This window comes from Exophiala oligosperma, assembly GCF_000835515.1.
Source record: "Exophiala oligosperma strain CBS 72588 unplaced genomic scaffold supercont1.6, whole genome shotgun sequence".
In the NCBI taxonomy this organism is placed as follows: domain Eukaryota; kingdom Fungi; phylum Ascomycota; class Eurotiomycetes; order Chaetothyriales; family Herpotrichiellaceae; genus Exophiala; species Exophiala oligosperma.
In genome coordinates, this window is record NW_015622823.1 from 263,345 (window position 1) to 287,283 (window position 23,939).

The window sequence follows — 23,939 nt, forward strand, 5'->3', positions numbered from 1 at the left end:
TCTGGATTCTGTTTCTGTATCCTCATTTGAGCTGCAAGTATTACAGTTGCCAGATTACAGAGAGGCCTTACAGTAAGTGTCACACCTTCCGCCAGCGCGACGGAACCAGAAATGGACGAAGCTTCATCATCCCTTCCTAAACAATGACCACACACTTGTATATGGTGTCGCCAGATGCATTGGCTATTGGCGTGTGACAAATGCTTCTTTGAGTCCTCCGCCACCGAAAACGCAGAGTTATTGGCACTAACTACCAGGATGATCGTGATCTATTTTCTTGTGCCTACTAAAACCCCTCCCTCGACGATATTTGAGCCTTTTCCTTCATGTGGACTCTCTCGTACCAAAGAATCAAACTTTTGAGGTTCAATAATCGGCCCCCAGATCTACTCCCAACAGGCATCTCTCTCAACAATCTCTGCATTAACGTCATGAACATGAAGCCTGTCTTTCGTGTTTTACAGCGGCTCTGGGCCAAAACAAAACCAAGCGCAGAGAGGAAAGAGAAAAGCTCGCAGTCAATACCAGAAGGCTTCTCCTTCCTAGCCAACAAAAGAGTTTCGCCTGACAACTGAAGACAATTGATCAAGATGGCGGACAACGAGCTTCGACGCAGTTCGGATCGGACTCTCCTCAATGCTCCGGCCTGTGGCGGTTTCGACGGACAGTCCCCACCTTATGAACAGAAGGAGACCGACCGTCGACAACATAACGACGAGGAGCAATGCACGCCTGGGAACCATCCTCTTCCTGTCGGTCTCCTCCACCCGTCTCTGCGACCCGTGTGGAAACAAGTGACCAAGAAATGGCTATGCACAATCATTATCATCATGTGCTTCATCTTGAGCGTCCTGTCCCTATACTGGGCAGTGCTCTTCCATGCAGGCAAGAATCTCACGGCCATCACAGTAGCCGTGGTCGACTTTGACAGTGCTATAGCTCCTTATGAGTCGACCACGCCTCTCGTCGGACCCTTTATCGAACGACTGGCTCGTACTCAAACATTCAGAAACGGCTCACTAGGGTACATCATCCAGCCTCCATCACAGTACAACAATGATCCCCTTGCTGTTCGCCAGGCAGTATACGAAGAGCACATCTGGGCTGCAATTATCGTCAATGCCAATGCAACTAGTCTTCTCCAGCAAGCGGTTGCAGTGGGAAATGAATCCTACGACCCTCTTGGCGCAGGCCACATCATCGTCAACTCCGCCCGAGACCAGAACACATATTCCGACTACATCATGCCTGTACTCTCTCAGTTTCGAATCTCTGCAACATCGATATTTGCCGAACAATGGATTCCCAGCGTCCTCAGCAACTCCAGTCTCTCCTCGGCAACCTATTCGCGCTGTCCGCAGGCGCTGAATCCGGCCGTTGGCTTTTCCACAGTCGATCTACGTCCCTTCTATCCGTACCAAATTACGCCGACCATTACGATCGGCTTGATCTATCTCATCATCATGGCCCTTTTCAGCTTCTCCTTCTTCCTACCGGTTTACGCGGAATTTCTGATCTCTCGAGGCCACCCGCCCATTCATTTTTGGCAACTGATATTGATCCGCTTATTCGCCACGACGTGTGCCTACTTCTTTATGTCTCTTTGCTACTCCCTTGTGAGCTTGGCTTTCCAAATCCCATTCTCTGACACGTCACCACACGTCAGTACGGAAACGGCCATCAACCACAATGCATACGGCAAAGGCACGTTTGTGGTGTATTGGATGTTGAATTGGGTCGGTATGTACGCTTTAGGTCTGGCGAGTGAGAATGTGACTATGGTTGTTGGTCAACCCTGGACAGCATTGTAGGTTCACCTTCTTTTACTGTTCTAGTTCTTTCTCGCGATGTTACACCCCTTTCTTCCCGCAGACTGCGTTACGATGCCACCAACTAACAAATGTAACAAACACAGTTGGCTGATATTCTGGGTAATATCCAACGTCGCAACATCCATCTACACCATCTCTCTGGCGCCCAGCTTCTTCCGCTTCGGCTACGCCTGGCCTCTCTATCACATTGTCAAAGCCACTCGGACCCTCCTGTTTGACACACACAGTCACATCGGCCTCAACTTTGGTGTGTTGTTCGCATGGTGCGCCGTCAATACAATCTTGTACCCGTTCTGCTGTGTCTTTATGCGATGGAAGTCTGACAAGAAACTCGCACGCAAAGTACCACAAAAGACGATCAAGTATCTTATTGATGGTTAGCCTGGGGTTAGGAGGGCCAGACATGAAGGTTTGGGTTGTACAAAAACCGGCGCTGGTCATGGTATAGGGAATGCTACATTTGATTTTGAGAGACCAGAAAAGTTATACACTGCAATGATATAGAAGGTGGGTGATTGATTGTATAGATGATATAATGATGATAATATGAATAACATGTACTACTACCATATAGCATAGGTAGAATAATCCATGTTCCTCACTATGAGTTTCTTTGAGTGCGGTACATTTCAGTCACTTCTTGATACTATTCTCCAAGACACATGACTTGAAACAAGTGAAGATTGAAATCCAATACACCATTGCCCAGGAAGGATGACATTAAGAGATGCAGGTCATGATGCATGTCTCACGTGGACGACGATCTTGTCTAGTTCTTTTCATGTCTGGCGTTTGCATTTCGTCTAGCCATCTACACTCAAACGACCCAACGGAAACCCAGTCATCATGAAAAGGGCTGGTGCTACTTTGTCGTAGGTTTTGGGGCGAGTCAACAACATTCGAGTAGACGCAAATTGTAAACACACAATCGTAAGTACCCCAGAAGTACTCCTAGGAGCACTTCTACAAACAGCAGTCTGCGGCACCGCACAGAAAAACAGTACTTGGTAATTCCATTCTGCATGTCCTAACTCTCTGCATGATGATGATTCATAGTCGAAAAGCACCATCCTTTTCCTTTTTTTGCCTCTTATGCCAGGTTCGGATTTTGGGTATCTCGGATGGATTTTTGGTTTATACCTCGGACCCAAAAGGTTTTGTACCGCAAGAAACCCCGAGCTCAACAAAGACAAAAAGTCGAGAAGATTCATGCGTAAGTACTCGTAGGTTTCTTTCTCGGAGGGATGTAATCATAACGGAGTAGGCAACAGGGACCAGTGAACGAGTGTTCAGGCGGACCAGGCTCAAAAACCCAAAACCACTGAGTTCAAAATTAATCAAGTAGTATGCAGCGTGTGAGAGTACTCCTCTACAAAGGAAGAAGGCACCAGTACCGAGTTTGAGGCAAGATTGTCCGTGCTACTACAATACATATAAACTTCAAGCCTACAAACAGGATTGGACCCTTGAAGGGTATGAAGGCCTGATGATGTGCAAGTCACTGTCAAATCGAGGCTTTGGAGAAGCAGAAAAAAGCACAGATGGGGGTCAAAGAACACACCAACATGCCAAAGAACAGACTCGGATGGATAGAACAGACAGTCTGATTGAAAGATTCGTGCAGAGACCCCCCCCCCCCCAAAAAACACAAGAGACACAGACCTACTAGACACAGACAGAAACAAAAACGTCTCGGGAGGATCTTTCACAGGCACTGGTTCGAGACGTACCCGAGATCTCGACATCGAGATAGATGTCGACACAAGTGAAGGGAGAGCACAGCTGGGGAAAGGATGTGCAGTGCTGTTGCAGTGCCAAAGAAAGAAACGTCAAAAGGGAAAATCATACTCGTGCGAGACCCAAGGGTAGACACAGTCCATGTTCTGAAGTTGAGTGACATGACTTTCACTCCCCGTGACCCGTGATGTGACCCGTGACCTCTTGACACTGAAAGGTCTCCCTCCTTCACCCTTCACACGGGAGGTGCCTAGGGGAGGGTGGCCAAAACGTAGACGGACCTTTTGGGAGGGAGGAAAATCAAGGTCAAAGACACGGGCAGCACGGTGGCGACAGCCAACTGACAGTGGTGTCTGCGGTCCCTTCCCGTCCCTCTCATACTCATGGTTGACTTGACGCACCCGCCCTGCGAGAAGGCAGAGTCTGGTCAGAGCATGATCGTACCAAGATACAGTAGAAGGGTGACGGAAAGAGGCAGGAGAGTGATCCATGCCATTCGAAAAGCGTGGGCATGCCAAAGACCCTGTTAATGATGCTCCTCGTCCCTTGAATTTCACAGCGAGATCAGAAGTCGCGACAAGACAACAACAAGAAAAAAACAACTCACTGGCAAATCTCGATCTCAGACCACAAGCTCGTGACTCGTTTGGGTAGATTGTGAGTTTACTGCCGATGGCCAGAATCGGTGGCAAGAAGAGACGAGGTGAAGAACCAATTTCTCATCTCGGAAAGCAAGGAAAGTCTCCAGAAAGCCTCCAAATGAGGGTCGGAAGGGATACCAGCAGAAGAATCGTCAAGTCCGTGAGGTAGGCAGTGCACTCCTTTTTGCCACCCTCAAAAACGGAACGGGACTGACGATGAGGTCGATCAGCCCACGAGTATAATTCACTCACCTCACTGTACAAGTAAACACAAACGAGTCCACTGTCGTTGCGCGAAACTTACGCGATGGCTCGAGCACAGACTTGCGAAGGAAGGAGTCTTCGCTGATCAGAGCGCACAGAGTGCAATCTCCCCAGACGGACGGCGACAGCGAGCACAGACACTGTCGACAGTCAAAACGGTCAAAGCCGAGAAGGGTTTTTTTGGGGTTGTTGACGTCGACAGGGGCCTGCTGAAGGAGGGTCAGATCTTGACAGTGGTCAGTGAGTGAGTTGTCGGCGGGCCATGGTCTGAGAGCCCAGAGTGTGTCCCTGACTAGCACGGGAGGGCAGACATCGACGGCGACAGCGACACAGACACCGACACTGAAAGCCGAATGACTTGATTGACTCAGGTACGGGATCGAAGGGGTGTGAAGGGGGGCATGGCAAGACCCCTGAAAGCTGTCCCGTCGCCTTCAGAAGCAGGCACACAGACTCTCTCTCCCACACATACTTTAGAGAACCCAGAGTGCGCGCGCTCCCGCCGACAGAGCAAAAGTCCTCTCTCCACCATATCTGAGTCGTGTCGAACTGGCAGTGCCTTCAGAGCCTTCAAATTGGCAAAGACTGTGTTCCTGCATAAAGCACCACACCACCAAGAATGTCAATGATCCCGTCCGACCCAATCCGAGTATAGACTTGGAGCTAGACCTGTTAAGAATCATCCTCTGGAAAACGGGCAACTGCTCTGCCCCGGCCGAGACTGGCCGAATCCTGATGGACGCCAGATGCCAAGGTCAGCGGAAGCGAGCACCGTCGAGATGAGGCATGAACTGCCGGCATAGGCGAGGCAAGGAAGGCCACGCTGCTGGAGGGGTGGAAGACGCGGACAAGTGCTGCTAAGGTACGATGATGAAGGCGATGATGCAGGCAGAGAGGCAACTCGAAGAGACCGTGCAGCTGAATGGGCCACTAAGGCACACACGTACAATAGTGGTCTGCGTGTGTCAATGACAGCTGTGCGCTCGCCCAGCGAAGAAAAAGCATCCACCACCGCGTCCTGTCGACATTACGCATAAACGACATGATGGCGATTTTGTCCTCGTAACAGAGTTTCGTCGTCTGCTGGAGTCAAAAAGAGAAGCGACGATCAGATAGGGAAGTCAAGTGTGGACAGGCGCCCTCTTTCGACATCTTTTTGGTCCACAGCATCAGCCTAATGGACCCTAGTCGACCTGGGGAGGGGGGTGGGTGTGCGAAAAAGAACAAGAAAGAGGACGGGCGTTATCTTGCAGGCCTGTTCAAAGTCTGGGTAGCTGTCAAAAAATGATGCAGGTTCTAAGTCTGACTTGCATCTTGACAGCACCAGCGGCGTCCCCTCTTCTTACCGCAGTCCCCTCCCGGACCCCGCCGCAGCTTTTCTCGATGTGAGCGAGACTCGAGTCCATGATGCACCATGGTGGAGGGGGCTGTTGAGCCCTTTTGCGCTGTGCATGACGCCTGGGGAGGACCCGTTGAATGCAATGCATGTACAGCGTGGCTAGATCCAAGGACATTTTTCCGTGGTGCCGCTCAATGATGTCGTTGCGTGGGTGTCCGTTCTACTCGTACCAGAGACCCTAGGGCAAGACCCTAGACCGGGATTAAAAATGAACAAGGAACAGGGAGGAGAGAGGAGGGAGCAGCATATCCGAGTTCAAGGTGTCATACGGAAGACGGATGAGGAGATGGAGGGGGTGGATTGGATGGGAAAGAAGAGGCTGGGCTTAGGGTGATGGAGGGATGGATGGAGGGTGCGAGGGAGGGAGGGAGGGAAGGGAAGGGCGCAACACTGTGACGCCTGAATGGTCATGCTTTCTCGACCCACGACGACGATCCGAATCTTCATCATCTTGTGCCTGCAAACTGTTCGAGTTTGCCCCCAGTCGTCAAGAATTCGGCCGGCATGGGACTTTGCAGGTACTATGCAAGATGCAAGTGTCTCCAAGCAAGTTCTCTGGATTCAGTACCCCTGTCTGGCGGTCGCTGCCCTTTCTGTCGTTCGTTGGCCCTTGTCATCGATAAGCGAGAGGCGAGTGGTGCCCAGGGAGCCCGCAATTGTCAGCTGCAGGTGCAGGGGTTTTGAGAGGCCACTTAACCTGCTTCTGGTAACCTCAGACTGACTTCGTTACCTCATGCGAATACTGCTCTGCCCATCCCATCATGTTCCGTTCTTGTCCTGAAGCTCATCGAAGCGAGATGGGTGGTGTGAGCAGCGCATATGCCTGGGCAACACGTCGCTTGTAGCTCCTACGCACTCTGTGGAATAGTTTACCTGTCGTACTAGAGTAAATGCGTACACATCATCAACGAAGCCATCGCTTGGACCATGTAACGGTTTCTACGTCTATCCGGCAATACTTGCATCAAATGTACAAGTACTCGTACTCGTTGTAGTGAACAGAACCAAAGCTTCGAGTAGTGCCACCCAGGCGCGCAAAGTCATGATGAGCAAGTAAGTCTCTGAGCTTTTTCTTCTCTCTCGCCTGCAGCAGTGCAAAAGTCTCTGAATGTGATGATGTAACTGTTCTTGTGTATTGTACAAAGTCGATTTCCAATGCTAGACTGACTTGACTGATCTGCCTCAATCCTAAAATCCATTTCCACTGTCCCAAAGTATCTTGCTGCTGAGAAAGCTATGCAGACACTCATGAAAAATCCCTCGATACGTGAAAAAAGCATAATTCATCACACAAAATTTCTCTTCCTTGCTTGAGAAAATCAATATACTGTGAGTCATGTAAGTCTCCTGTATGGTGGTTGTACATAGTGGCCCATGACCCCTCTGATTTTGAAGTAAAATATCCCATCCCGCTTCCTTGTTGCGTTGTAGTAGTATATCTCATGCATAATCGTGAAAAAATGATCAGAAAAGTGAATATCCCATCCCATCATGAACATCTAAGGAGTCTTGTTTTTAGCGGTTTAAAATCCTTGTAGTCGCCGTTTGCCCCTTTCCCTCGTGAATCGAAAAATGTTGCTGTTTTCATGCACGGCTTTGCAGGGTCTTCGCCCTCTCGCGCTTGAGTTTAAGTGCTGGGAGCTGTCGGCGACGAGCATTGATGAACCAATTGCTGATCTAAGGAGTTTGTCAGTATATAGATTCGTAGATCGATAGTAGTGCAAGAGTACTCACCTGACTGATGGTCAAACCAGTGCGTTGGATAAAGACCTGCTTCTGTTCATCACTTGGGTAAGGATGATCCAGATGGTCCTGCAGCCACAGGCGAAGAATGTCTGTGATGGGCTTGGGGAGATTGCCACGGCGTCTTCGGCCACCGGCGTGAGAAGGATAGCCCATCATAGGGTAGGACAAAAGCTGGCCGTACTTGACATGGTATGGCGAAGTGTCCACCGAGCGGTAACCACCAGCATATTCAATTGGGCTTCGATACTGATCATAGGGTTGCCCATATCTGTTAAAGTCCACTGATTGATATGATCGGTCCATGGCCATGTATGGGTTGTATCGAGGGGTAGAATGGACTTCGGGAGTCCTCCATCGCTGGTATGTGTCGGGGCTCTCATGGGCTTGTCGAGGGATTGAATAGGCCGATGGGTAAACGCTCTCCTGGGTGTCGGAGGGAATCATGGGCTGGGCCATGCCGAACTGTGCTGGAACTGTTGGGCCCGCGCTCATTGGAACAGGGTCGGTGTAAGTCGAAGACGTCGACCACGGCGAGCTGTACTCTGCTGGTGTTCTGGCAGGAGTTTGTAATTGAAGAGATGGTGGGAGTCCGTTCATCTGAATGTGACTCGAGTTGTCTGCTGGGTAGGCCAATGGGCTGGAATGTGGTTGAGCCGGTGCTGGAACTGCGGCGACACTCATGCCGGTGGTCGGTTGTGAGCTGAGATATGATACTGCCATGGGCCGTGACGACGGCACTTCTTGGGCGTTGGACTCGAGAGTGTTCCCGCGCGGAGGAGGGATGACCTGATCATCAATGTCAGCAACGAGCATTGTCTCGTCGTCGTCGGGACAACCTACTTCTCGAATAGATGGGAGCTGCTGCTCAGGCTGAGGTATTTCGAGCCTTGGTTGAGAAGGCACTGGTTGGTTGTGAGAAGGATAAGGTCTGGCAGAACTTTGGCTGTAGTGGTCCATGTTTTGAAGGAATGACTTTGATGGAAGACGTGACAGTGAATATGATGGTTGAGCTTGATGAATTGGGATCCAGAGAAGGGCAGAGTCGAGGATAGATATTCACTTGAGATACAAGCGGGTCTGCACGTCCCAGGTCTGTTCACAGTCGTTGCGCAACGTCTGTCCGCGAATCAGTCCGACTATGTGGAGCAAGAGCTCTGTGCACCTGTCGGCCTGCAGGAGGTCTAAAGTCTAGGAGTCTTTGAGGGAGGTTGACAGTGCATTGACAGTACGCAAAACACAAAAACAAAGACAAAGCAGGAGCCCAAGATAGTATGGAGCCTTGATATCGCGTCAGTCAAAAAAGATCGAGACACTGATGGGTAGCCCGAACCTGGCATTGCAGGACCAATACGTCGACACTTCATACCATTCCAAATCCGACCGTGTTCGCCAGCGCAAGGTATATGAAAGAGGCAAAGACGGAGTCGTGTGGAGCAGATATGCACAAAATTCACATATACTAGCCCTACCTCTACTGCGCGCTCTGTAGGCGTTCGAGTAGGTCGAGTCGTGTTATGGGCTGGCTTGTGGTGGTGGCGTGGTCCCCACCAGATTCCAGGCTATCCGCCAACCGTGTTATACCACTTTTGCGTTTTACTGAAGATAGTCAGGGACCATTCGAACATGTCTCTGTTTGGGTGGTGTGGGCCCTAGACTCCTCATTCTGGAGTAGCCTCGATGGAGATGTGGAATACTGACGCTGTGCCTCCATTTGGCCTTGCTGGCGCTGTCCCCGTTTGGCTCCCCCTGCCACCTTGGATCGGGCAAGTTCGAAAAGACAGACAGCGGCTGCCAGTTTCAAGGAGCATTGACTGGTCTTTGCTTACGGCAGAAGAACAGCCCAGCAAATTACCGCAGACAGGCACGGACAGCAATAGGGGCGCAAAGATGCGCGCACCTCGCGATGCAAAGGTCTGGCGACGCGATGCGATACAAGACGATTTGTGCCGTATCAATAATGACGGTTGCGCCTCCAACGGCAGAGCATCCCGCTACTATCCAACCTATAGACCAAATTCGGCAGCACAAGGGTTGATCACAATCTTTTCAGGATCTCTTCGGATGTGGCTAGTGACCGTGGCTGCATCATCGTTCAGGGACCGCTGAAATCATCCTACAGTAGATGCTGCACCTGCAGCGCCTCGCCTCGTAGCTTTGCTGCGAAAACGAGTCTCGACTGCCCTTTCGAGTCTCGGGACTTGTCCCAGATGGCTCTGCCGACAACGTTTTGAGACTGGAGCGCGATGCAGCCATCTCAATGCAGCACTGTCCGAGCCCACCGCACCCAAAATCGGTGCGGCCGGCCAAAGGCCACCCTGGGCCTCCTGCAAGAGCCAACCTAACACAGTCAAGCCCTTGAAAGTGTTAACCTGGGGACCTGTGGCCGCTGCCGCCAATCCACAGTCGCCTGATGGCGTTATGCGGCGACCAGGCCTGGGCCGTAATCTAGTTTTGCAGAGGACGCCACACCCGATGGGTTGGGGTTAGATCGGGCGATGCAAGCTATCAGCAGGGACAGCTGGGCAACGCAGCCCATAGTTCTCTCGGGAAGGCCTTCTCCATGTCTAAAGGAATGGTGACTTGGCATAACGCGTGAATTGTAGTGCGATACCACACTCCTCATCGCGAACGATGCATTTGTACGAGGCGTTCTGCCATCCGTTTAGCTTGATATGCAGGAGCTCGAATAGTTTCTGCCACCACACCGAGATCTGTTCGAGTCTGCTGGGAGGTTGCCGGGCCGTTCGTCCTTGATCAGCGCAATCCAGGGACATGATTTGATAGCCCAATGTGGACAGCGACCTGCCGAGGTTGGATCGTCACTGAGGGCTGAAGGACGTACAAGCCCCCTCCAGGGTATATCCGATCTCATCAGGACTTGGCACCATTGTCCCTGGTTGCGCACCCTGCCTCTAATCTTGTACGATACGGACATCTGTACCCCAGGATCTCGACTTGTCATGTTCAGGCCATCTTCACGTAATTCGGGCCTCTTTTCAATGCCTGGCCCTGTACTAGACCACACTCTTGTAGCTGATGATGAGATTGTTGACCAAAGGTGGGACGGTAAGCAGGACTCCAACATTACTTCATGTGCGCTTTTTGACGAGGATTAGTATGAGTCTGCAAACCAGTCGACTCTTCTTGCCACCTGCTGCATCCTCCGAGCACTACTCAGCACCGAGCAAACCTGACGGCATACGTGCATTTGCTACTTCTGGTGGATTGGCCTTTTCTCTCTCTGTTGGGAAAGGCTCGGATTGTCTAGGACCGAAGGAGCTAATGTAGACAGCCACAAAGGAACGTGTTCAGATGGTATGTAATTGCTGTACATGGTGGGCCGAGACTGAGCCAGAGGTTGGTGAGCAAGGATGTTCGGATGGCATCCGAAGAAAAATTACGGTGGTTTGAGTGGCTCCGTCGAACCCGCCTTGCAGCTTTGTCCCGCCTTCAGGTGAACCTTGTTCAAGAGAGGCGATGGTCCTCGGCTTTACATTGGGGCATATGTATGTGATCACAGGGGCCGTAGCTCACCCAGTTGCATTCTCTCTTTCTCAGCACATTCCAAGACTAACAAGGCGGGGGAAAGGCCTTCCGCCCGCTTCGCCTCTCTGCACGAGACATTGCTCTGGTTGGCCCACCAGTTCCTAAGAAATGGAATCTTGGGGAGGGATGATGTTTCAATGAATCATTACGTCCAAAAGACTTTTCGAAATCGTTATGCCCTCTCCTCGGGCCCCTTTTGCTTGCTTACTTTATCCTTGCGGTAAGAGAGCTAAAGCCAGAGCCAGATTCTGCAAAAGGCTGAACAAGAATATCAAATCCGCCTCACGCATTACTGCAAGCTATTGAGGGTCTGCCTACGCAACCTGTGGACTAGCATTGCAGGAAGAGCGAGAAAAAGACCTGCTTACCTGGTGGTGGGCAACGAGAAGAATAGTGTGAACTGGACCGAGCCCACAGCGCTTAGCGGGCCGTTCGGCTGCGGATGGCATTGGCCGAGGCGAAAAGTTCCCAGTGTAAAATCTTCGCTCGAGACCTACAAGAGCTTCGAAGTGGACGCAATATACGCGATTCAAATAAAGTTATCCGCTAAACTTATATAGGCTGGGGTTACCCGCTATACTCAATACAACAACTACTACGATTGGTCAAGGTCGCCGTCTTACCCGCCGGACCTTGGCATCCGCTATGAACCTTGATGATAGGCAAGTTCAAATGTCCCTGATGAATAATTCCCAGACCCTGAATTATTTTCTACTGTATCTTGAATTCAGTTCCATAATTTCATAGGCAGTTCCCTACGGCCCCAGACGGTCCGCTAATCGCGCAATACAAGGTAGAGGTCCACGGCCTAATGCATATCAATCTCAAGCTCGTTAATGACCTAATTGAATCCGGGTTTTGGTCAGCCCAGCCCACATTTCACGTACTGCGGCGCAGAAAGTGCCCAGCCCTTTTGGAAGCCCTAACATCTCAGCTGATGGGATGAGTCTCCGCACCCTCGATACTTCCATACCCCTCTGGTTCTACGTAAGGACCGGCCACTTCCGGGCTTTGAATTGGAGGGTCGAACTGGAGGGTTGAGAGACTCTGCCACAGTGACATACGATAGCAGCACATATCTGCCGTTCACAATCAAGGAGTGACGCCTTTCGCGACTCCTCCAATATCGGGCTTTTTACGACAATTCCGATCACCAATTATGAGAAGGGGGCTTTTGGCTTCTACGTTATGCTGTCGAGCCAAATAGGCGCGTCTCCCGCAATAGGCCCAGCCCAGGTGGTAGTGGTATCGGGATCTGAATATGCGTACGGCCAAGTCCATCGCCGCGCCCTCATCTGGCTGGCCCTATCGCGGGCTCCGAGAAGAGAATCCTTGGGGGTTACGACTGCACTTCTTCACCACTACGCCTTTAGTGCAACCATTGCGCTGGGCCTGAATCGTTATCGATTCGGATGGAAGGTCTATATCTCGCCATCGACCAGACGTCGAGTGTCGAACATGGGTGTACCTTGCTGGGCCGTACATGACTTCAAGATTTGATTTTATAGCGTTCGACTATCAACCGAACCCCGACGATCTGGTTCGAACTTTTGCAATTTCGTTCAGGGTTTTTCCTCCGGGCTGCTCGGAAGCGACAATGCGACGAGACTTTGACTTTGCCATCATCGCTTATCGTCCTGGAATGAGCCTGTGAGGTCTTCGCTTCCCCGCAACCAAGACTCTTAGTCTCGACGTACGCACTTTGGCGATATATTAGCAGATTTACTGCGAAGTTGTAAAAATAGGCAGTGATCAACACGAAGGGACAGAAGAAACAGGATATTTTCAGCTTGAACTTTCGTGAATCATGAAGCCACAGACGTGAAACTTTCATGAAATATTCGGGCGACGAGACTTCCCGCCTCTGGGAGGCGGCACAGCCCCCCGTAACCGTCGTAGACGACACATCCTGGCCATTTGCTCAAAGCAGATAGTGAGGCCGTCACTCGTTCTCAACCTTTTCGATGAGTTGATAAAAGGCAATCTCACTTTTATGTCAAGGGTCAGCAACTCTATCGAAAGCGATCTTGAAAGGGTGTTTCTAAATGTTCAATCCTTGACATAAATGATAGCAGGGGAGTGTCGAGACAGGGAAATAACCACTAGTCATCGATACTCGAAGCTAGCTGAATGCCAGCACTATACGGAGTAGTGTCGTCGTAGGAACAGTCGTGGAGGGGTAAGAATTCTCCCATCTTGACCGTCTTGCGACAATGAGGGCACTACCGAACAGGGGGGACATATTGGGCCGGTCGCACTAATCCCGATTGACGCCGAACATCACCAGTATTCTACCCTCTCCCCATGGTCGCGTCTCGCGTCATCCTCCACCAGCCTTCAAGTTTCATCATGTCATGCCAGATTTCCAATATTCGCCTCGATCGAGTCCGACCTGTCTTCAACGTGGAAGACCTGTATTACAGCACAGCTAATGTCGGCTATTGTGAGGGGGAAGCATTTAGTCGAATTTAAGCGAAGCACTACCATTTTGGATCAAATATGCCGTGAAGCTGCAGGCGATATGCACCTAAGCAATTAGCCAGAGAGCTTTCGGATTTCCACCTTTCTGCGAATGATCTGGCCAGATCCCTCAGCTTTGTATTTTCATTTGCATGGGTATCCGTAAAAGGATGAAATATTTAGAACAAGCTGGGCTGAAGGTGGCTCCTTTTTTGAGGTGAAATTTTACCTAAGCAAACTCCTACTGTACATGCTCGTACATTGCTTCTACTGTACTGTACCATAGCAACGCGACCGTACTCGAAATCGTCCGCCGCCACCGTCTCTTGGCTTGGCCACCACCGGCCCGCGCAAACGTTTGTGCAGAAATGCCAGCTTCAAGGTTTGACGGTGCTGTTTGCTGCATTCAACCTGCACTGCGGCACCAGGGAAAGGAATTCCTGGCGAAGGATGAATGCAGGTTTCACGATAGTATCGAAAGACTATGCATCATTCCATCACTTCTCCCTAAGCGAATCCGATTTTTCCTTCATCGCATTCTGAAGAGGGAAACATCGGCATGCAGCAGGCATGCCCGAACGAGAAAACTATTGTAACTACTGCACCTCCTAGCGTCCCACACCAGCTGCAGGCCGAGAGATGAAGACCGTACGACGTGGCCATTTTCGAACTCACTGCATCGCCTCCCCTGCGCACAATGGCAACCCTGCCGTTGCCAGACAACCTAGGATGATGGCCATACAGACACCTACCTGGATGTAGTAACTCATACAGTCCACCAAAAAATCTTTCATCTCGGGGCCATAGTTTATGCGTCCCGGTGTTCAGCCTTGCGCCGGCGATATCATCGGGGAAACCTCACATCTTCGGACAATTATGCGCCCAAACTAATCACTCTGTCTATATGACAACGTCCTTGGTCACTGGACTACAAGCTTCACCAGGCGAATGAGCAGCCGGCTCTCACAGGTAGGCATGGCTAATGACCGCGAGATCAGCAGTATTATAACAGGGCCGCCTACCCCATTCGTACCTCTGACCGACCTCAAGCCAATGTCAACAACCCTCGTGCCGGCAGCTTGGAGATGAAGTTGTTTGCGAAGCCGAAAGTGAGGAGTACAGTTGTAACGTTCCCCTCAAATACAGAATAAAGAAGGAGAGGGTTCCTTTGATGTTCCGGTTGTACTTCCTCCAAACCTTTTCGTAAGAGTGCGCTAGGTTGATCTTTCTCCAGCTTTGCCAGTGTGCAGGCGTGTGTTGTTTTGTCATATCACTATCATAGAGAATCCCGCCGTCGAGAGTCTTGTACAGACGCTCCTTCCAGCCTCCCCCGATTGAACGCCCAGAAAGCACCAGAATCATTATGTCCGTAGCGGCAAAGCCCAACTGGTGGAAAGCCAGCACCTGCTACCAAATATGGCCGGCTTCATACAAAGACAGTAACGGCGACGGCATGGGGGACATCCCCGGCATAATCAGCACACTTCCTTACCTGAAAGATCTAGGCGTTGAGACTGTTTGGCTATCCCCCATGTACGACTCACCACAAAAGGACATGGGTTACGACATTTCCAATTACGAAGACATCTACCCTCCCTACGGCACCATGTCGGACATGGACAACCTGATCAAGTCCTGCCACGACCTGGATATGAAACTGATCCTCGACCTGGTCGTGAATCACACGAGTGACCTGCACGCATGGTTCATCGAGTCGCGCAAAGACAAAACCAACCCCAAGGCGGACTGGTACATTTGGCGCGATCCCAAGATCGTCGACGGCGAACGTCGCCCTCCCAACAACTGGGCATCGATATTCGGTGGCAGCGCGTGGGAGTACGTGCCCGAACGCGACCAGTACTACCTCCACCTGTTCGTCACGGAGCAGCCCGACCTCAACTGGGAGAACGAGGAGACGCGGGCGGCCATTTACGAGTCTGCCATCAAATTCTGGCTGGACAAGGGCATCGATGGGTTCCGCGTCGACACGGCGAACCTCTACTCCAAGGACACGAGCTACCCGGACGCACCGGTCGTGATCCCCAACGAGTACCACCAGCCCGCGTTTCAGTACTACCTCAACGGGCCCCGCATGCACGAGTTCCTCCAGGAACAGCGCGAGCGCGTGCTAGACAAGTACGGCGACATTCTCATGGTCGGCGAACTCCCCAGCACGGGCTTCGAGGAGGTCATGAGCTACATCTCGGCCGCGCGGAGGGAGTACAGTTGCGTCTTCGACTTTGACGTGGTCCTCCTGGGCACGCACAAGGACGCGGGGGGCAAGAAGCACCACTCCCACCGACACACGCTGCCGCAGTTCAAGGACGCCATCCGCAAAGTCCAAGACATGCTCCGGGGGACGGACGCGTGGACGACGGTGTTTTTGGAGAACCACGACCAGGGTCGGAGTCTTTCGAGGTTTGCCACCGACTCCCCCCAATTCCGCGAACGGGCGGCCAAGATGCTCGCCATCCTCATGTGTACCTTGTCCGGCACCATGTTCTTGTACCAGGGTCAGGAGATCGGCATGTACAATTACCCTCTGCACTGGGGCGTCGAGGAGCTGCGCGACGTCGACAGCATCAACGCCTACAATGAGGTCATGCACCACCACAACGGCGACCCCCTGTGGTTGAAAAAGGCGCTCAAGGGGCTCCAGCTCGTCGGGAGGGACAATGCCAGGTTGCCGGTCCAGTGGGACGCGAGTGCCAATGCAGGATTCACCACAGGCAAACCCTGGATCCGCGTCCACGACGACTATGAGAGTGTCAACGTCAAAGCCCAGTCGGACGACGAAGGGAGCGTGTTGAGCTTTTGGAAGAGGATGATCAAGTTGCGCAAGGATCACGCCGAGACCATGATCTTCAGTCGAGAGTTCGAAATCTGGGACAAGTGGGATCAGGACGTCTTCACCTTCACAAAAACCCACCCGGACCGTGGCGGGGAGACGCTGCTGGTCTTTCTGAACTTCTCCGACGAGGAACAGCCGTTGCATTATCCTACCGCTCTTGCGAGCGCACGCCAGGAGCTGCTCGTGAGTAGCGCCGACAACGTGGGACAGTACCTGAGTCCCTGGGAAGGGAGGGTGTATCTTTACAAGGAGACCGTGCTCAATGGCGCATGAGACCAAACCGATGTTGTCGGGCGACGTGAGAAAAGCCGCCTCGAATCTTGAGGCATGTTGTGCGGTCGTCTCTTTCCCCCTGAACAAAGCGAGTAACATAGAGTAGAGCATACAGCGTAGATTTATAGCAGAGTGTCAGCGTATGTTTGTATTCATTAATCTATATCTATATTAGACATGGTATGCAAGAGTATTTGCTCAAAAGTTGAGATGAATCTCTTTTTGAAACCCACGTCGAGATGTGCTTCCTTACGATGCAGTGGTGAAGATGCCACCAACAATGTATCAATGCTGATTTTGTCAGAGGTGCACTTGAACACATGGCAATCGTTACGGAGGATTGTTGTACCCAGCGCTGTCGTAAGGGGCGGTACTCCCTGATCTTGATTATCGTACAATTAACCTGCGAATACGTCCCTTCAAGAGGCGTCTTCTGTCAAGAACATGGCGCAAAATGCAGCAAAGGGGGGCTTCCATCGATGACCAAATCTCGGATCCTCTAGGAACAGATCTCTCCTGCGTAGACTTCAGTCGATTCGGTGGTATTGAGATTGATTCGTACGTAGAACGCTCAATATTGTCAGATCCAGGCGGGTTGGGTTCATGTTTTCTTATATCTGGGGTTGTATATCTGGTCATCGGTTCCAGTTGGTTCGCCTGTTGGGGAAGGCTCGTTGACCAAAGGTTTATGTTGTGTTTCCGACCCGTCTTCCCAGAACTCTAGATCTTCTTCGCCTTCGTTTCCGACCAGCGCACCAGGACGAATGCCCAATTTCCCCTTCTTCAGCAATTGGGTAAAGTCCTCACCCGCTTCCAATTTTTCTTTCAGGATGTCTTCTAATGTCTTGCTGGTGTCGAGAAAGACTTTGAGATGATCTGCGATGACATGGCGGGATTTGCAGGAAGGGCAAGTGACCAACACAGTGCCGTGATGGTAACCTTGCTTGGTGATGCGATGCGTCGAACGGTGGAGGCAAGGCTTACAGGTGAAGCTTAGATGATATGCCGGTGCATCTTCTGAGGGCTGTGTCTGAGGCTGCCCTCCCGGAATGCTGAGAGAAGAGTTGCGTCGTTTGAGGGCCGCAGATGGATAACGAGTATTCAGAGGTGGTCGAAATGAGAATGAGGGTCTGGACAGTGAAGACTGTAGGCGATGATGTTGTCTGAGAGGATTGGTAATGTTGCGGCTGGCTATCAGCCGACGGGCTGTCGAGTAGATTGGCTGCATTGTATTTGACTCGTAAGGTCTCAAGTAGCAAGGACAAGCGTTGAAGTTGTGGTATTCTCTTTTTATTGAAATTGTTTTGAGAACTGCGAAGCGCAGTCGCATTTGCAGGTGTAGCCTTGCGCAGCCTTGTCGGGTGAAATGACGCAGAGTCTTGGCAATTCGAGGCCCCGAAAGACTTTCGGGGAATCACATCGCAATATCGCAGGTGCGCCGAACCTCATCCCAAGGCTCTCACTGCAATGGGCTCTCCATTTCTCACCTTGCCTTCACTTCTGTTCCTTCTGGTGACAATGATTTCGACGACTCCTCCAAATTGCCCCGCCTCCTAAGATCCTCCTCCATCCAAACTTCTTTCCTCACGCCGTGATCGTTGTCTTCCGACCCGGATTTCCCCACGCTGTTTCTTCCACAGAGCCTCAACACCAGTCTTGTGCGGGCAAGGCATCATTGCCACGATGTTGGCCAGAGGAAGAGCAGGAAAGATAAGGGCACCTAGGCGTGTATGTTTTGCAGCCATTCCTCTCTGCAACCCCTATTCTAGGTAGCCTGCTGCGGCGAACGGCAGCACTGTCATTGCGACAAGGTCTTGTCGACGCCGCATCCCCCACATTTTAGGGTCGTTATGCCGAGTTGGCCCCTGTGGAATGAAACTCATTCTCAGCCTTGCCTCCAGTCGTGAGAGGAACAGTTGCTAACTCGGTTACCTCTCACAGGGCCTGAATCCAACCGATGTCGACTTCGAAGCCACTTGGAACATGATCGCCACGTCATTTAACCAGATCTTCGGCAAAAGTGCTTCCGGTCTTTCCTTCGAAGAGATATTTCGACAATGCTACAAATTAGTTCTTAAGAAGAAGGCAGATTTGCTGTATGAGCGTGTGATAAAATTGGAGCAGGTCTGGCTGAGGGAGAATGTTAGGACCAAAATTCTGTTGCTAGTCACACCATCGATCACTGTCGGCCTTGCCGACCAGACGGCGGTGGCTGATTCTAACGAGCGAAGAATTGCAGGGGAACGTTTTGCTCGAGCCCTTAAGGACGCCTTCAACCACCATGCATTGTCAATGAGCATGATCACGGATGTGATGATGTACATGGACAAGTACATGAGCCAGGATGGAGGGAAACCATCGATCTATGCTGCAGGCATGTCTACCTTCCGGCTTGAAATCCTCAAGACTCCTTTCGGAGAAGATGCGGCCTTGGACACCCTGTCTCTTCTAGAAAATGTCGTGCTCGACATGATACGAATGGAACGCAAAGGCGAAGTCATCGACCGCTCTCTAGTTCGGCAGTGTTGTTACATGTTAGAAGGCTTATATGAGTCTTCCAACGAAGATGAAACTACGAAACTATACCTCACTTCTTTTGAGCCCAAGTTCCTCGAGGCGAGTAGACAATTTTACAAGTCGGAAGGTCAGACACTTCTTGCCGAGGCGGACGCGAGCACATTTTGCACACATGCCAGAAGAAGGTTGTCAGAAGAAGAGGAAAGATGCAAACAGACCATTTCGCAGGTCACGGAACAGAAGATCAAGTCCGTCGTTGAACAGGAACTGATTCAGGCGCACATGCGAGAAGTCATCAACATGGAAGGGACTGGTGTCAAGAATATGCTGGACAACGACAAGATTCAGGACCTAGCCAACGTATATGATCTTATCTCCAGGGTCGACCAGAGAAAAGGCGCATTACGAGAAGCACTTCAAAAACGAGTCATTGAACAAGGCACGGAAATTAACAAGGCAGCAAATGTCATTAGTGAAGCACAGCCTGCGCCAAAGCCTCTTCAAAGACCTGCCGAGGGTAAGGCCCCAGCGGAGAAGTCTTTGAGCCAGCAAACTCAAGCCGCAATCAATTGGGTAGAGCAAGTTTTGGAGCTGAGAAACAAATACGACCGAATTTGGGTTCAGGCATTCAATAAGGATGTAGTGATGGAGAAGGCGCTCGAGGTATCATTTCAAGATTTTATCAACTCCAACGATCAGAGCCCGGAGCATTTGTCACTCTTTCTGGACGAGTATCTCAAGAGAGGCGGAAAGGATAAAACTGATGGCGAGGTCGATGCTATTCTTGACCACGGTATACTACTACTTCAATACCTCGCAAACAAAGATATCTTTGAGAGATATTACAAGAGACACATGGCCAAGCGATTACTGATGAAGAAGTCGGTCAGCCGAGAAATGGAGCGATTAATGCTTTCCAAGATGAAGATGAAGATTGGCAATCAGTTCACACAAAAGCTGGAGGCCCTCATCCGCGATACAGAGTTGTCCGACAATCTCAGTGCTCAGTACAAGACTCATGTCAACGCACTTGGAGACCCGGATCCCAAGCGGGTGGAATTGGATTGTCGAGTATTGACTTCCACGACATGGCCTTTTGAGACCATTAGAAAAGATGATGATGACGATTCGAGAAAACGACCCACAATCAAATGGCCATCAACTGTAGATCAAGTCCGACAACGTTTTGAGCAATTCTACCTTGACAAGCATACCGGCCGGCGATTGGAATGGGTGCCAAACCTTGGAGATGCTGATCTACGGGCCACGTTTACCAACAATGGCAAAACTCGGCGATATGAGCTGAATGTGTCGACGTACGGTATGATTATTCTGATGCTTTTCAACGACCTGCCTCCAGGAGAATACCTTACCTGCGAGCAAATTCAAGCTGAAACAAACATCCCTCAAGCTGACCTCGTACGAAATTTGCAATCACTGTCTTTGGTAGCGAAATGGAGAGTCCTCAAGAAGGATCCGCCACACAAAGAGGTGAAGCCCAGCGACAAATTTTCATTCAACGAAGGCTTTTCGAGTCAATACCTGAAAATCAAAGTCAGCGTAGTTTCTGGTGGAGGAAATCGGGTTGAGAATAGTGAAGAACGTCGAGCCACCCAGAAGAAGACCGATGAAGAGCGAGGGCACGTTATCGATGCGGCAGTTGTTCGCATCATGAAGTCGAGAAAGACTCTTTCTCATTCACAATTGATGACGGAGACACTAGCACAATTGTCGTCACGATTTAAACCTGACGTGAATATGATCAAGAAGAGGATTGAGTCATTGATCGACCGAGAATTTTTGGAAAGAGGCAGCGATCCAGCTCAACCTTCGTACGTTTACATGGCTTGAAGGAGGATCTTGGTATGGCGATAAGAGGTCTGGTAAGGTTTCAATTATGACGATTCAAATGAGCATGTGAGTTACAAGGCATCATAAAGAGCATTCATTAGCGTGGCGCAAGGACTAGGAGCCTGAAGCATTTATTACTTTTGAATTCAATTTGAAAGATGGTCATGATGAGGTCAAATACGCTATTGTAGGAACGAATAATCAGAACATGGTCTTCTTGATAGATGCTCTTGACTAGTATGTATGGAGTAATGCATCCCGTACGCTTCATATGGCAAGGCTGTGGCTTTCCGCTCTGGTGCCAAGACAGGGGAAACGCCTCCTTTTGAACGCGTCGGTGTTGCCTCACTTTTGATATCTAGGCAATACCACCCAGACACCAGTAGCACCCACAGCAAAGGAACCTGAATTATTCGGTACCCATAAGCCTGAAACGCACTTTGATTATACCTGAGGCGATTTCTTGACGACACCGGGCCATACCAATCATTCGTTTCTACGAGTTTTTGTTTCGACACCACTGGCCGAGACAACGTCGTCACTTCATCACCTTCCTCCGACAAGACTTTTAATCACTCTTGGAACCAATTCGGAGCAGGGAGGCACCTCACTTTCGAAACCCTTTGGGAGGAGGCCGACGGCCTGGCCGAATAAATCGCAAAGATGGATCTCGACATATCCGACATTCTAGCCGACGTGTCGAGACCGTCTGGTGGAATTTCGGGGTCGACAAATTCAATCTCGCACAGCGCCACCGACACGGATACTTTTGTCGACCATCAGTTGCTGGTGAGGGCTTGGACCTCTGAGAGGTGCGCTCCGGATTTGTTACCTTACCCGGAAGACCTGATGGGTCGGGTGATGAGTCGGGTACAGAACCAAATCATCCGTATCGAAGACATGGCATCAGGGATGGGAGACGGCGGTTTTTCTTCCGCGGCGAACTTTGGCGACCAGAAAGGAAGCACCCAAAACTCAAACCTCATCTTGAGCATTTTACAAACCGACCTCGGACGCACACAATTCTTGGTTCGAAGTCTTTTGAGAATCCGACTGAGCAAATTGACAAAACATGCGATGCACTACCTGAGACTCACCGAGGACCGGAAAAGTTTGTATCTGAGTTCTGCGGAAACACAATTTGTCAGGAATCATCAAGCGTTACTGGCCGAATTTTACGACTCGAGTTTTCTGTCGGCTTTCCCGACCAGCTTGAAACGACTGGACGACGTTAGCGGTGGAGCCAACATGGTTGAAGGTCCAGACTTGGGGAGTGCGGTGGTGGTTAGGTGTCTCGTCGAATTCTGGAGGAATGATGATGATATTGAGAACGGAGACGACAGTAATGCAACGACGACGACGACGACCGCCGCAAGTGTAGAATTGAGTATGAGAAGAGGTGAAATTTGGATCGTTAGATGGAGGGATGTCAAGGCAGGTGTCGAAAGGGGTGAAATTGAATTGTTGTAATAAAGAATTACCTAGATTTTTTTTTCGAGATCCAGCACCCAAAAACCTTGACCATCTCACTCAAGGTATGTTGTATCTGTATGCATTGAAAGGAAGAAGAAGGTGATGACGCAATGTATAACCAACAAATCAATATACCCGGGTATATGTATGTACCTAGATATCAACCAGTTCGGACTTCATGCCTTCATGTCTTGTTGTTTCTTTTCCAGAGCCTCTTCCAATTTATCCTGTTCGTCCCTTTTCAACAACCATTTCAACTCTTTGATTTGGTTTCGATCAAGATATTCCACCATACCTTGAGCAGTGAGAAAATCATGGTCCGAATATTCGAACCCAGGTACGACGGTTTCCGAAATCAACAAACCTTGTTGACTTTGATCACCTCCACCCTCACCACCACCATCACCGTGTCCGGCGGTAGTGTCGGTGTCGGGCAACAAGAAACTGGCCTTGAATTTCCCACCGTCGACGATCCATTGCAACCTTTCGCCTCGTTCCAGGTCGTGACCCACGACGAACGTCTCGACCGGAACCCTGCCGTCTTGGTCTCGCTCGTCGACGTGCAAAAGGACGTACCTCCCGCGTCCTCGGTGGAGGGTGTGAACCGTCCTCCCGCGGTTACGGTGGAAGTGACCCACCGGGCTGGTAGGGCCGACCAGATAAAAAATGGTGGTGCTTGCGCTGCGAGTTGTAGAGGCGTCTCTGGCGGTGGCGTTGGTGAGGTAGGGTAGGCCCAAAAAGGGGTTTGGGACCAAGAGTCCGTCACGGTCCGTTTCTGCAAAGAATCCACCTTCGATGTGAGCCTGGAGGGACAAGGCGGAGATTGTACGTTCGACCCCCTCCGGGTTTTTGGGTGGTGGGTTCGAAAGCAAGAGACGAGCGTAGTCGGTGTCGGACGAAGGGATGATTGACATTTTCCGTCGCTTTTCTCCAGAAGAGGGTACAAGGATTTACGTGAAAGGAGAATGACCAAGACGCTCAGATGGGCTGATTCTGGTGTGGTTTATGCCCGTACGGTACTTTTAGGCAGGTAGTACTGTAGTATAGCGTCGTATGGGGAGGGTGGCCTCGCTTGGTGGATTTCGCGAGAACTTGCAGGTTCAAAGTTCGAGACCTCCTGTTTTTATGTCAATGTCAATGTCAAGGTCAATATATGTCGGCGGTACTCTGTAGATACTACCTACCTTGGGTAGCTAGGTAGGTACGCCAGTGATGGTGAAGATGGATGGGTGGATAGGTAGGTTTTACTTACAGGTACTGTCTAAACCAAAAGGTCTTTTTGTTCCGACCGAGCTGTGTGTGTGTGTGTGTGTGTGTGTGTGTGTGTGTGTGTGTGTGTGTGTGTGTGT

At 50.7% G+C, this 23,939-nt stretch overlaps 9 protein-coding genes across 9 annotated transcripts; 6 read left to right on the top strand and 3 right to left on the bottom strand.

The window, feature by feature from the left end:
• Positions 1 to 148: 148 nt before the first annotated feature.
• Positions 149 to 2,377, top strand: PV06_06571 (uncharacterized protein). The gene is made up of 2 exons (XM_016407708.1): positions 149 to 1,807; positions 1,916 to 2,377. Exons 1-2 carry the CDS (start codon positions 591 to 593, stop codon positions 2,211 to 2,213), a joined length of 1,515 nt encoding a protein of 504 aa, XP_016261188.1. The 5' UTR covers positions 149 to 590; the 3' UTR covers positions 2,214 to 2,377.
• A 3,871-nt stretch (positions 2,378 to 6,248) lies between these two features.
• PV06_06572 (uncharacterized protein) lies at positions 6,249 to 6,736 on the top strand. The gene has a single exon (XM_016407709.1). It carries the CDS (start codon positions 6,277 to 6,279, stop codon positions 6,592 to 6,594), a length of 318 nt encoding a protein of 105 aa, XP_016261189.1. The 5' UTR covers positions 6,249 to 6,276; the 3' UTR covers positions 6,595 to 6,736.
• A 193-nt stretch (positions 6,737 to 6,929) lies between these two features.
• On the bottom strand, positions 6,930 to 9,000 carry PV06_06573 (uncharacterized protein). Its single transcript, XM_016407710.1, has 4 exons — positions 8,950 to 9,000; positions 8,460 to 8,897; positions 7,608 to 8,405; positions 6,930 to 7,550 (listed from the first exon to the last, which is right to left on the bottom strand). The coding sequence occupies exons 2-4, from the start codon at positions 8,574 to 8,576 to the stop codon at positions 7,458 to 7,460; spliced, it is 1,008 nt and encodes a 335-aa protein (XP_016261190.1). The 5' UTR covers positions 8,577 to 8,897; positions 8,950 to 9,000; the 3' UTR covers positions 6,930 to 7,457.
• Positions 9,001 to 9,296: 296 nt separating this feature from the next.
• PV06_06574 (uncharacterized protein) lies at positions 9,297 to 9,725 on the top strand (the record flags this gene model as incomplete). The annotated part of the gene is made up of 1 exon (XM_016407711.1): positions 9,297 to 9,725. The coding sequence occupies one exon, from the start codon at positions 9,297 to 9,299 to the stop codon at positions 9,723 to 9,725; it is 429 nt and encodes a 142-aa protein (XP_016261191.1).
• A 4,943-nt stretch (positions 9,726 to 14,668) lies between these two features.
• On the top strand, positions 14,669 to 16,947 carry PV06_06575 (uncharacterized protein). The gene has a single exon (XM_016407712.1). The coding sequence runs from the start codon at positions 14,989 to 14,991 to the stop codon at positions 16,747 to 16,749; it is 1,761 nt and encodes a 586-aa protein (XP_016261192.1). The 5' UTR covers positions 14,669 to 14,988; the 3' UTR covers positions 16,750 to 16,947.
• PV06_06576 (uncharacterized protein) lies at positions 16,877 to 18,061 on the bottom strand. The gene has a single exon (XM_016407713.1). The coding sequence runs from the start codon at positions 17,975 to 17,977 to the stop codon at positions 17,351 to 17,353; it is 627 nt and encodes a 208-aa protein (XP_016261193.1). The 5' UTR covers positions 17,978 to 18,061; the 3' UTR covers positions 16,877 to 17,350.
• A 131-nt stretch (positions 18,062 to 18,192) lies between these two features.
• Positions 18,193 to 21,409, top strand: PV06_06577 (uncharacterized protein). Its single transcript, XM_016407714.1, has 2 exons — positions 18,193 to 18,477; positions 18,691 to 21,409. The coding sequence occupies exons 1-2, from the start codon at positions 18,433 to 18,435 to the stop codon at positions 21,115 to 21,117; spliced, it is 2,472 nt and encodes an 823-aa protein (XP_016261194.1). The 5' UTR covers positions 18,193 to 18,432; the 3' UTR covers positions 21,118 to 21,409.
• A 38-nt stretch (positions 21,410 to 21,447) lies between these two features.
• Positions 21,448 to 22,728, top strand: PV06_06578 (uncharacterized protein). Its single transcript, XM_016407715.1, has one exon. The coding sequence runs from the start codon at positions 21,781 to 21,783 to the stop codon at positions 22,585 to 22,587; it is 807 nt and encodes a 268-aa protein (XP_016261195.1). The 5' UTR covers positions 21,448 to 21,780; the 3' UTR covers positions 22,588 to 22,728.
• Positions 22,729 to 22,744: 16 nt separating this feature from the next.
• Positions 22,745 to 23,504, bottom strand: PV06_06579 (uncharacterized protein; the record flags this gene model as incomplete). Its single annotated transcript, XM_016407716.1, has 1 exon — positions 22,745 to 23,504. One exon carries the CDS (start codon positions 23,502 to 23,504, stop codon positions 22,767 to 22,769), a length of 738 nt encoding a protein of 245 aa, XP_016261196.1. The 3' UTR covers positions 22,745 to 22,766.
• Between the last annotated feature and the right edge of the window lie 435 nt (positions 23,505 to 23,939).

Coding starts and splice junctions, on each gene's coding strand:
- PV06_06578 (XM_016407715.1), top strand. CDS start 21,781: ATGGATCTCGACATATCCGACATTCTAGCCGACGTGTCGAGACCGTCT.
- PV06_06577 (XM_016407714.1), top strand. CDS start 18,433: ATGTTGGCCAGAGGAAGAGCAGGAAAGATAAGGGCACCTAGGCGT. Junction 18,478..18,690: donor AGATAAGGGCACCTAGGCGT/GTATGTTTTGCA, acceptor TACCTCTCACAG/GGCCTGAATCCAACCGATGT.
- PV06_06572 (XM_016407709.1), top strand. CDS start 6,277: ATGGTCATGCTTTCTCGACCCACGACGACGATCCGAATCTTCATCATC.
- PV06_06575 (XM_016407712.1), top strand. CDS start 14,989: ATGTCCGTAGCGGCAAAGCCCAACTGGTGGAAAGCCAGCACCTGCTAC.
- PV06_06571 (XM_016407708.1), top strand. CDS start 591: ATGGCGGACAACGAGCTTCGACGCAGTTCGGATCGGACTCTCCTCAAT. Junction 1,808..1,915: donor GGTCAACCCTGGACAGCATT/GTAGGTTCACCT, acceptor TAACAAACACAG/TTGGCTGATATTCTGGGTAA.
- PV06_06576 (XM_016407713.1), bottom strand. CDS start 17,977: ATGCAGCCAATCTACTCGACAGCCCGTCGGCTGATAGCCAGCCGCAAC.
- PV06_06573 (XM_016407710.1), bottom strand. CDS start 8,576: ATGGACCACTACAGCCAAAGTTCTGCCAGACCTTATCCTTCTCACAAC. Junction 8,406..8,459: donor AGCTCCCATCTATTCGAGAA/GTAGGTTGTCCC, acceptor ATTGATGATCAG/GTCATCCCTCCTCCGCGCGG. Junction 7,551..7,607: donor CTGGTTTGACCATCAGTCAG/GTGAGTACTCTT, acceptor CAAACTCCTTAG/ATCAGCAATTGGTTCATCAA.